The sequence below is a fragment of the Gasterosteus aculeatus genome, chromosome 8 (genome assembly GCF_964276395.1).
Source record: "Gasterosteus aculeatus chromosome 8, fGasAcu3.hap1.1, whole genome shotgun sequence".
Taxonomy (NCBI): domain Eukaryota; kingdom Metazoa; phylum Chordata; class Actinopteri; order Perciformes; family Gasterosteidae; genus Gasterosteus; species Gasterosteus aculeatus.
Window position 1 is genome coordinate 8,395,289 of NC_135695.1, and position 12,194 is coordinate 8,407,482.

The following is a 12,194-nucleotide window of genomic DNA, read 5'->3' on the forward strand; positions in this document are numbered from 1 at the left end:
ATGATGAGTAAGACAAATGGACATGCTTACATCAACCATACATAGACACCTTCAACTAATATTTACACGCCGCACTGTTAGATAAAGCGTTGCCTAATTGCACTATTCCACAGCTCATGAAGACTCTCGGTATCCATTAACGGGAGGTAATTAGTAGTAATTTGCATCATTAAAGATAAAACAATGCATAATTGTTTATGAATACTCAATCAGTGCATAATTACCTCGTCTTGATCTGCATCTTCAGACTGGAGAGAAGAAAAAAAATGAGGAATTCTTTGTTGTTTGACTGAAGGACAACCTCTTCTTCCTTCCCTGCACCCCCCGGATGCATACTTCTTCTTCAGTTTTAACAAACCTGCAATTTGGCTTGTTAATTGCCGCTGGCCCATTTTTCCCTTTTTTGGGGGGAAACGGAAAGCGCACAACAAAGTCAAGGCCTTTGTCTTGTAGACTGTAAAACACTGTCTGCAGAATGGCATTTTCTCTTTGTTGGATATATATATATATATATAATATATATAATATAATATAATATATATATATATATATCCAACAGTGGTGACCATTAGCTGCTGAGAAGACATAATGAGGGGAGCAGTGGAGGGAAATATTGTATTCTGTGAGCTTTCAGTGAATGCATATTTTGAGTGTGTGTATGTATGTATGTATGTGTATATATATGTGTAATATATATATATATATATATGGGGCATGCACGCCGAGATGTGTGTGTGTGTATATATATATATATATATATATATATACACAATGCGCGAGACAAACTAGAAATGGACTCTTTGATAAACTGTTGAGTGTTTTTGGATGGTAATGCAAATGATTAGTCTGAAAGTAAACGTATATCTGACATTTATTCGTTTTAGGGTGCCTCCTGTGATCCGCCAAACTTAAGTTCTATCAGACGTCTGTTAGTATCCCATTGTACTGAATTCCCTTTTATCAACGTTTGCATCTGCTATGACATGTATTCATAGCTTGTTATCATTTAGAATCTTTTTTTATTTTATATTTTCTATTATGTCTATTCATCGTTACTTAAAATAAAAAGATAACAACAACGGGACAACAAAACGATGAACTATAAGCCAACAAACATGGTGTTATGTTAAGAATTGAGTTCAGTTTATTCAAAAATAAACTAAAAGGACATTGCATTCATAACTAAAAAGACACCGAGGAATTAATTTGAATTTGTTTTTTTTGGAGGAAGGTGCTTCTGACAACTGCCGTCCACCTCAATCTTGCCGTCATATATCTTCTTAGACAAGACCACTCGTTACCCATTAAAGCTGGTCATTTAGAGTTACAACATCCTTTTCACTGATTCAACTGCTTCCCAAATTGTAGAGGATCATTGCATTTACACAATGTTTACTCATAAAGATCAAAAGCAACGTTCCCCCCCCCCGCCTCACACACACACACACACACACACACACAAACACACATCAACTAACACAATAAATGAATGTAAATAAACTCACATGCATCCACAGGAGCAGATACAGAAAAAGACCTACGTACACACACGCCTGACGCCTACACTCCATCACTCAGACACATACACCAGCTCCCCCACCCTGAACCAGATGGTCGGTCCAAGCTAGAGTGTGAAACACTGAGGTCACAGAGGATCAGTCCCAGGGATTCATTCTTCCCAGCTGAGCTTTTAACATGCGCAACAACAGCCCACAGCCACTGCATATGATGCTGTGTGCCAGAGAGCGAAAGACAAAAGAGGAAGATAGATAGACAGAATGAAAGAAAGAAAGGAAGCCAGAGTGGGGGGGTGGGAGAGAGAAGACACAGAGACACAGCTCCCCACAGTGGAGCTGTATTGAACAGTCTACAAAACAATATAGGATACATTAAAAAAAGAGCCGTAGAGGCTTCAACACAGAGCTTTGTTCATGTCAATTAAAATCCAGGTTTTCAGTCCTGCTCCTGGCGGCAGCAGCAGCTATAGTTCAGTGAGACCACTTTCTAATGCTCCACAGGGGCGCTGCAATAGAATGGCAGTACAAACTATCTTCTAGAGCAAAGACCCCTGAGATGCATTTTCACAGTAAAAAATTCCCACAAGGTCAAATGGGTTGTGTTTTTATTTTGTTTGTGTGCTTCTTGCTGTCTTTGTCATTGACAAGGTGGCATGTGGTGGTGGAATTACAGTCCAGCTGTGAACAGGGCATGCCTGGTGAGTTTCTAATGAAATCAGAATAAAGTTGAGCGAGCTAAAGGCAAAGTCACTACTCACAAATGTGTAAGTAACTCTTAAGGTGTTAACCTCCTAGTCGTGTGACGTCTGTTCATCGTGATGGCTGAGGCGGATCCATCTGACTGCTCAACTGTTAAATAGATGCACCCAAAAAAAATACACTTGACGTTAGCACACACTCTGTACGGGTCTGCTTCATGCAAAACTGTGTATTTAATATAATTAAGGTCACACGGGACAATCAACAATAAACTACTACAGAGAACAGTTGATCATCTACTAAGTATGCACACGCTAAATTGGTGCTTTTCAAATAGGAACTGACCATGAATATGTCTGGAGTGACACGGCCTCTAGAAGAGCATACTGCCAGTTGAGAGTATTCAAAAATAGTTTTGCTGTTTGGCTTCCAAGGCCTGGCATACTGTGTTCTTAATTACCTCATACATGTGCAATCAGACATTTTAATAATGAGAAAGCGTAGCCAGCTGCATTCCTCTTTACACAATTATGTATTCATTTACAGTGCTCTTGACTAAGTGCTTTAATGGTAAGCTTTAAATTGCCTGTTGTGAACCAGGGTTGTCATTATTCTGTGTGTGTGGCCCTCCCACAGCGTTACCCAACTACGTTAATGGCATCTTACAATAATGGTTGGTAGAAATTAAGATGTTTACTCAAAGTGTGATCATCAAGGTCTCCTAAGCAGAGGGGGGTATTGAGGACAGACATTGCACACTTTTTAACAGATGTTCTCCCCATTGACAACTTCATCATATTACCATTATGCTGTGTGTGTGTGTGTGTGTGTGTGTGTGTGTCCCATCCAGCAGCAGTTGCATCCATCTATCCAGTTTCTCCGCTTAACCCCTCCAGCAGTCTTGGGAGGGTAAAGAACTAGTCCACCGTTCCGCAACCGGGACGGACTCCGCACAGCCCCTCTTGAATCCGAGGTTTAACCAACGGCCGGAGCCTCGTCTCCAGCACACATCATACTAGCACCGTTCCACCGGCTGAGTAATGTGATGCCCCAGTAGTTCATTTTTTTTGTAAATGGGAACCACCACACTGGTCTGCATGTCCTTTGCCGTTGTTCCAGACCCCCATGCAACACTGAAAAGACGGGTTAGCCAAGACCGCCCAACAATGTCCAACGCTTTCAGCAACTTTGGGCAGTTTTTTTCACCATCGTAGCGACTTCTGCCAGGGATGTGGACTCGACCCCCTCCCCCACAAGTCACTGGGTTTAAGATTTAAAGAGCTCTTTCCAGCGCCCGACAGTATCGCCCGTCCGGGTCAGCACCTCCCAGTTAGAACAGAACCAAACAGTTGGGAGGTTCATGCACACAAACGCTAACACCAAACTGACGCAAGTTTGGCCTGAAATCAGTGCTGCCACCTTGAGATAACGCGCACTGCAACGTAGGCTTCACCAGACAATAATACATGCAGCAATTCCACTTCATCTCACCGTTTAGTGGGTTTTCATTGCGGCCATAGCTCTTGATCTGTGATCTGCATATGCTGATCTGTTTAATTCCCCCTATGTGTGTCTGGTCATGAATATTAAACATATTTGGTGTCAAGGAAGTCCCCTCTGGAAGTGAATTTAAATTTCTAAATCCCTCACAATCGGCCAACGTGAAATCTTTTCCAGTAATAGCTCTCCTATCCCGTGTGTTACCCGAGTATGTAAGTCTTGTTCTGCGACAAACAGTTTTCCATTATCGGAAGGGTGATAGTTTGCAGCTGAGTTTGTGATGAGTACCACATTAGCGCATATCTGACCGGCCTTTTTATGCCTCAGCCTTTCCAGTTGGGTCATTAAAAATGCAAATCCCAGTCACAGCGGCGTTTTATGACACCTGTTCTTGTTTTTCAGGCCGGCCCCGATAAGTGTCCCGTCGAGTACTTGCAAATCAAGACAGAAGAAAGGAGAGCTGGGCGGACAGGTAAGCCCGCTCAGCTGTCAGTGTAGTCCCCCTTCTCCCTACACTCACATCCTCTCTTCTCCTCCCGATCACAGCTCTGCCATTTGTTCTTCCATCAGTCATTTTCATAGCCTTCTTCTCGCTCTCTCTCTCTCTCTCTCACTACGTTGGATGAGGACATTGCACCCTACCTCTGCCTGACACCGTCTGGTTGTCTCAGGAGAATTTTTTATGTTTGTGGGGTTCTGTGTGAACTGTGTCGAAGAGGCCCCTCTTTCCTGTAAAGATGTCTGGGTTCATGAAAAAGGAAACCGGTCCCAATAATACGGTTGAGGGAATATAGGGCCAGAGGAGTAGTGCGATTACGAAATGCAAAGCAATCCTGCAATAAGTGTCAAGCACTTCTTCTGTGATTGAGAGATCTAAAAAGGAATGATTTAAACCACCTTCTTTTAAACGATAGACATCAACATAGTTGAGATGACCTACTAGAAACCTACTGATGTTGCTTTCACTGCCATCACTCTTCTGCATTGATACACACACACACACACACACACACACAGTGTGTCCATTCTGAAGAACGGCGCAATGAAAAGCTGTCAAAGTCGGTGAGTCGTATGTTTCAAGTCCAACTGTGATGCAGGATCATCACTTGTCTTTCCAAACGGCTATTTATAACACAGCAATATCTCAGGCATCTATTGTCTAATAACAATCATTTAAACAACAAAATGTCATGCAGTGTCTGCTGTAGTTTTCTGCCTACATTTCCTACTGATATCTCATGTTAAATTCTGTGTAATGGTATGGTGGTTACCAACGCTGTGTTCATTAGATAAATGACTAATGCATGGTATAAATACTATTGTACACCCTGAGAAATACAGCCAATATGCTTTTGTTCTACACTTTTTACCACGTAGCCGTGTGAATAAATGTGTTTCCATTGTATTTTGCTTACAAAGCAGTGTGCCTTGGATTTCATAAGCTTCTTTCCTTCTCAAATAAATATTGCTATGCTTCTGGAGCACCTGCTTTTTTTTTTAGCATTCTCCGATTCAAGTACCACTCAAGTAACAGTGAAAATGTTTTTCTTTACCCTTTTTTTCAAAGTGTAGGTAAAGAAGCAGATCATTAGACCAGACCACTTAGGTTAAATACATCGTCCAAGACTGCTAAGACCAGTCATCAGATAAAAGGAGGAAAAAACTTGGTTGAAACACTGGTTGAAATATAAAAGGATTTTATTTGGTGGAAAAATTGCAATGCAAGACAAAACTGAATCACCTTTCGCAATGAATCGTTCACTCTCTGTATGTCTATGCTTTACCTTGTTAGTTGTCAAGCACTTTGTCAGTAGAAGGGGATGTTTAATTAGCAGATGCCATGTTGGTGTCTGAAATGACAGACAAACGTGAAGTTGTATTTGCTACAATGGTATCATTGACCATTTCAATCCATTTGGCCTTGGTGTGCAAATGCCTTGAAAAGCCCTGAAGGACAGACCTACAATATTCTGAATGCATCATAGGTAAATTATGTCATTAGGAAACACAGAACTGGTTGGGTAACTTAAGATGAACGCCCACAATAGGCTGATCACAGGGAGAGAAAGATATGAGATAATAAAGGAGTGCACCACCGGACCGAACTTTCACTAAGCTTCATATAAAGAAGTCTCTGCAAAAATCTAAATTTATGTCTTGTTTGTGGGCAGTTTTTATGAAAGAGGGTTTTTTGCCCTCACACACATTGAAAAACAAGAGCAGCAGATCTAATGATAGCGGTAGCTGCTGATTAATGGAACAGACAAGGTGGTGCTCTAGACTTAAACGTCGTACTTATTTTTGGCTCAGGGAGTTTGAGTTTTTTAAATAAAGCGGGAAAGCTGACATTTGTCTAAACTTTGAGCCTGTCTGTGCTCCATCCCAACATGCGTGGACTTGCACTTTTGGGGTTTGTCAAGCAGCAGAAACAGCAAAGGATCAGTGTGTTATTTCAGTCATATCCCGCTTGTCGTTTTGGCTACAGAAAACACATGTTGTAAGTATGAGCTCAACACTGGATCTAGCTTTCGAGACTTTGTACAAACCGGTTGTCTGGCGCTGAAGATTTTGACGCTGTAGAGCACTTTCAATGATTTACTTTCCCCGCGGCCTGTTCGTCGGTAACGACAGACTTACTCAGATCTTGCCATGCAACGAGAAAAGCATGTCGCTACAACAGAGCCGGGATGTGTTTTTCAGAGGCCTCTCCCTTGTCTCTGCGTTTATTAGCAAGTGTTTTTTGATGGGGCTCCTGTGATCTGTAGCGTTTTTTTTGGGGGGGGGGGGGTTGTGAAGTTTCTTTCTGTCTGCTTCGCTGTACTTCTCAGTTTGCCTCCAGCTCTCTTTGCCTTCCTTCCTCCCTAGGAAAAAACATGAAAAAAGTCCACAGATGAGTGGGAATCCTTTAGAGCTGAATACGGCCTGCTCTCTAGATGATGCAGGAATGTGTGGCTGCGCCGGCCTTTTCTCTGACGCCTCGTCTGACTTCAGAGGGACTTATTTGAAACCCATCTTGGAAAAGTATAGCTCAAAGCTGTGCTGTCAAAGCTCTCACAACTTTTTAGAAATTCAATGCAACTTCATTGAATGAACTACCGTTGAGAAATTAGTCTGTTGTATTTGTCGTTAAGAGACTTTTCTTTTTTTGAATACAGTGATTTAGGGGGGCAGTATTCAAGTCAAGTGGGCTAAATCTGTTCAAATCAAAATAACTATCTCTGAATAGGTAGGGCACTGCTTCATTGGCTCTCCGATCTAAAACACCTGGCGTTGATTGCACTACAATCAGAGTTGGTTCACCGACCATCGGCCCTCATTGCTTATCTTGCTTAACAAAACTCTTTGTTGTTGGCATTAAATGAATGCACTCAGTAGGTATACTTAAAAATAACTTCAGAATTCTGGTGAGTTCTGAGATTTGAGATACAAATGACATAGCTCACTACAATGACTGGTTTTCCATGTCACAGACATCTTCTACATATCCAGTCCACGCATCAGATCATGTGAATAACTCCCTTTGAGCCCATGAACATAGGTTGAGATGCTAGTTCTCTGCTTATGCTGCAACGACCTAGCAACAAATTTATAATCATTCCAATGTTTGGTGCTTTTGTTGTTTTATGATCTTCCTCATGTAACTGTGTTCAGGAGGTCACCCTAATCCAATGAACACTATTTATTTTTTATTACCTGGTACCTATTAACCACAAATATGTAAGTTGTCATTGATTTTTATTTTTTTATTTGCTCTGATTAATGCCATTTCAAAAACTACAATTGTTAGGGATTTAAGCCAGAAGTGCACCCCTAGTCAGGAAATTATAGTACGTGTAATAATGTTTAGTGTTAGAATTATAGTTTGTGTGTTATTAGATATTAGTTATTACATTAACATGTTAGATTGAGTGAATGCAATTTCAATCAAACACAATTCATAGTCATTTAAATCATATAAACACTGTACACATTAACATTCTGTCACAATGTGATGTTAAAACCTGGGGACGGATGCCAGTTGCCGTTCTTTATGGATTTCTCCCAATTTCATCCCCAAAGAGGGTTTTTTGGGATTTTTTTCTCCTGTCAGGTAGTAAATGAACAACTTAATGTAAGGCAGCCGACTGAGGCAAATGTCTTGAGAATTGAACCACATGAACTGTCTTAGATCTTATGATGAAGTGTGATGAACAGGGATCATTAATGATGGGTTGTTGTGATGAAGGTGTACTAGTTATAAGATGAAGACTTAAACTATGTATGCTTTGTTAAATTCACTCACTGGGGCATAAAGCCAACTGAATCTACATTGAGTGCATTGGAATGTGAGGGACAGATAGTACAGAGAGGTTTCAGGTTACAGCTGCAGCTTCACACCTCGACGTGAAGGGGACAGTCCAGGAGGTGGCCCTTTGGAGAAGAAGCCAATGACATTCAAATGCACCAAGGAAGACACACCTCAAGAGGTTTCAAAGGACCATGGCGGGGGAAAGGACTGGTAGAATCTGACCTGCAGCCGCCTTGAAAAGTCACTTTAGACTTGCTCAGAGGATTCTCTATTTCGCGAAATATTCCACTGTTCGCTTAGTATTTCACTTTGTAATTGCATTCCTTATAACGTTGTTTAGTTATTAAATACTTTTTGATTTTTGAATCTAAACGAATTGACTCATTCGTGTCCTCGTTTCCGGCCAGGACGAGAACAGGAGTGAGGCCTCCCTCGAGAGCTTTCCGAAACCCTAACACTTTTCACCAACTTTTTAACCGATTTAAACATAAAAAGTGAATGGCTCTGATATGTGGATAAAAATGTCCTTTGAAATTACTCAAGTTTTTCGCAGACAAGGACTCGTATCCCTAACAAAATAAGTGCATGTTGTCCAAACTGTATGTTTTATGACGTGTTTACTCTTCAGGAACCCTGGTGATGATGTCTTGGCATGGGGAGAGTCACTCGACCATCTTCTGCAGTGTAAAAGTAAGATCACTTGTGCCGTATTTATTTCCCTCAGTCTTTTGTCGAAAGGCCTTTCTCTCACTTCTTCGTTTTTTATTTTTATTTTAATTTTTTTGCATTCTCAATTGTCCGCTGCTCGGACTCTGCATATTACCGTTTATTGCCCTCGGGGAGGATGGAGGATATATTCTTCCTTCAAGTTAGTCAAATCATTCAGAGACGTATTGAAGGAGGATGCCACTGGCACAGATAAGAGGCCTGAGCTGCTGGGGTAGATGGGGTGATTCCGTTCATTTATAAAGCCACCACTGTGATGGCTTTTACCCGAACAAGCAGATGCGTTCCTTGTCTCTCTCTTTCTGCTGTCTCTGCTCTCTTCTAACTAAACGGAACTGAATTCCGCTGCTCTGTAATATTTCAGCTTGTTGTCTCCTGCGCGAAGATGCATTTTACCTTGCATCCCAGTTGCTCCATTTACCTTTTGTAACAAATCGGTTAATAGCAAAAAATAAATAGCTGTGCCTGTGGCAGTTTCAATTCAATAGTATTCATATTACTTTGTCTCATCTAATTTTAAAGGGTGGACTCGGTTATGATTGAAAGCTTAGATATGGGCCAAGAGTGATTTGTAGATGGGAACTATCAGCCCATATTTTGTCTGCTGTCAATTACTGTCAAAGCACCATCTGTGATTCATGCCAAGCAATTTGTGTGAATAACAGAGTATGTTTTTGAGCAGCAGCTCGAGCATTTACTCCTAGCTGCCCTCAACTAGATATCCAAGCTGAGACCGCAGCCTGTAGTTCTTTCTTGCATTTAACTACATCACCGTAGAAAGACCGTACATTTAAAATTTCCTTTTTAAACTTGATACTATGTCACTGTTTGCACAAAGGTATTACATATCCTAAAATCTCGAGGCTGGGATCAGTGTATCTAATACGCTACTATGATTTTTAGACTGTAGAACAGGGATAAAGAGGGCCCAGCACGGGGCCCCTGTGCTCGTGTGACAATTACAGGAGAACATTCATTTCTATAAATGTAGCTGCTATTCCCAGTCAGTCCATCGGGGGTCGCACTGTACGAGTAAGCGCATGAGAAAAACTGAGCTGGATACATACTAGCTTACTAGTAAGGCCCACTTGAGATCAAAGTGGGGCTTTTTGTGTCCAATGCAACACTATATCTGTCATTGCCACAGTACATGGCTAATACATGTACACGCCTAAAACGGCACAGCTAAACGTTGAAAAGAACCACACAAATGTTATGAGTTAACCCAGCTGATTAGACCTATAGGCTTGGGTTGAAGGTAGGACGAGATTTGAGAAGTATCTATTAGTTCACAAATCATCATCCAACACTAAGGCCCAATCCCAATCTCCCCTCTAAACCCTAAACCCTCCCTAATTTAAGTGACGTTGCCTATAAGTGGTTGAGCGTGAGAGTCTGTGTGGTCTAAACGTCCACTTTTTATACCCACCGTGCGTTTGCTGGTTATCCTGTTTTGCCACATTGCAATGACCTGTTGGTAATTCCCTTCGGCTAGGTCGGCATCCAATGCTGATTTACCCTTAGTGTCAACTGGGATTGGGCGTCAATGTTTGCAATGAAAGGTGCAAATCATTCCACGCTAACAGGTGCAACAAGGACACTCAATTGGTGCACGGACTCGAGAAGTGGTCTAATCAGCAATATTAAGACCTGTGTTGGAAGCTTTCAAGTCTTCTTAGAACATTGGCTACAAATGAAGGAAACTAGAAGCCTTATATGGACTTTTAGGGGCTTTGGTTATGCAAATGACCATATCTCACAAACAGCTGTTATCCCAAAGCCTTGACATCCCAAGATGATTTGAGAACAAAAAGATTCTGCGACTTCTTTGGCTCCATTTCTTTTTTTATGAAAAAGTTTTTAAAAAAGTTAGTTAAAAAAAGTTTTAAAAAACTTTAAAATTTTGTCTTAATTCAACTTAGGAAGTTGAAAATCTCTGTGTTTCCTCTGTGCAGCAGGCCAGCTGCTGTTTGAGGACTTCTTGAGGACAGAATACAGTGAGGAGAACCTCTTGTTCTGGCTGGCGTGTGAGGACTACAAGACGATTACCAGTCCGGCAAAAATGACGGTGGCTGCCAAGAAGATCTACGCAGAGTTTGTCCAAGTTGATGCGCCTAAACAGGTATGGCTTTTGTTTAATGACACGTGAATGAAGTCAGATGTGTGTGACTTCAAATGAGCCTCAAGTACAAGCTGGCTTGTTTTCATCGTTATGCCTCCACAGTGTATTTCACTCTCAATATGAAATGCAATCATGAGCAATCATTGCTGCTTAACATTGTAAGTTCTCATAGTAAGATTCATTAATTGTGTTCCCTAAGTTGCTATTCGCTTGCTCTCCGCCAAACGTAACTTCTTTGAAACTCCCAGATAGACTTTTACTTTGCATGTGTGACATTACAGGATATCAGGAGCCTGCGATCAATGCTGCTGATAGAAATTCAGCGTGTATTCATTCATACACATTTTTCAACTTCAACACGCGGTTAACTTTCTCAAGTAATATAAAAGAACTCATGTGTGAAGTAAAAATTGTTTTTTTTAACACAGATAAACATTGACTGCGTGACAAGAGAGGAAATCAGGGAAAACCTCTCTCAGCCGGTGCAAAATTGTCTTGACGGGGCGCAGAGAGTGATATACAGTCTGATGGAAAACGACTGTTATCCGCGATTTCTGAAATCAGAAATGTACCAAGGTCTCCTGGAACAGGCTGAACAGCAATGAAAGCATCATGAGCGAAGGAGCCTGTCCGACACGTCTCTGAATGATTGATTCTGCTCTTCAGCCGACTTTCCTAAGCATCTCAGATTAAACACAAAAGGCTTCTCTGTCAGAGGAAGACCTGGATGGAGCTACGTAGCTGTCGAAATGAGGACTGACTGGCTTTAAAAGCCAAAAATGTAAATCCATTGGGGAGCTTTTAAAATCAGAATTTGTGTGGATTGTTTTACACTTTAAAAAAAAAGCCCTGCATTCCACTCTGGGTTTGTTTTGGAGCCTCTCCTCCGAAGATGGCAGACCCATTAAAAAAGTGCAATTAATCTGGAACTACTTTGTCTATTTGGGCTTTTTTTTTTCAGGATAAAAGGGAACCCCTGCGAGTCTTCAGATGTTTAATAATCAGTTAATATGTTACTGGTGAAGAAACGAATAAATATACCACACAATGTTTTGCCATATTTATGCTAAGCTAACCTCCTATTGGCTGCAGCGTCTTTGAGATAAACGCTGGCCAAGTTTATATTCACATTTAGCCAAGATGTCAAACTATCCCTTTAACCTCAGTTGTAAGCTGAATTTGCTCCCATGATAGTATTGATCAGCATCCAGTGACACATGTTTATGGCCTTTACACCGGAGGATTGACAAATAAGAGACGTGAAGATGTGAAATGCTGTATAAATTTGAGAAATTTGAAGGACTTAAAAACCTTAAAGATTGACACAATAAACAAATTAAGC

The 12,194-nt window shown here is 41.1% G+C and overlaps 1 protein-coding gene across 1 annotated transcript; it reads left to right on the top strand.

The window, feature by feature from the left end:
• The first annotated feature begins 5,757 nt into the window (after positions 1-5,757).
• On the top strand, positions 5,758-12,194 carry LOC120824502 (regulator of G-protein signaling 21). Its single transcript, XM_040185399.2, has 4 exons — positions 5,758-6,213; positions 8,633-8,694; positions 10,686-10,852; positions 11,281-12,194. Exons 1-4 carry the CDS (start codon positions 6,104-6,106, stop codon positions 11,455-11,457), a joined length of 516 nt encoding a protein of 171 aa, XP_040041333.2. The 5' UTR covers positions 5,758-6,103; the 3' UTR covers positions 11,458-12,194.

Coding starts and splice junctions, on each gene's coding strand:
- LOC120824502 (XM_040185399.2), top strand. CDS start 6,104: ATGCGTGGACTTGCACTTTTGGGGTTTGTCAAGCAGCAGAAACAGCAA. Junction 8,695..10,685: donor CCATCTTCTGCAGTGTAAAA/GTAAGATCACTT, acceptor TCCTCTGTGCAG/CAGGCCAGCTGCTGTTTGAG. Junction 10,853..11,280: donor AAGTTGATGCGCCTAAACAG/GTATGGCTTTTG, acceptor TTTTTAACACAG/ATAAACATTGACTGCGTGAC.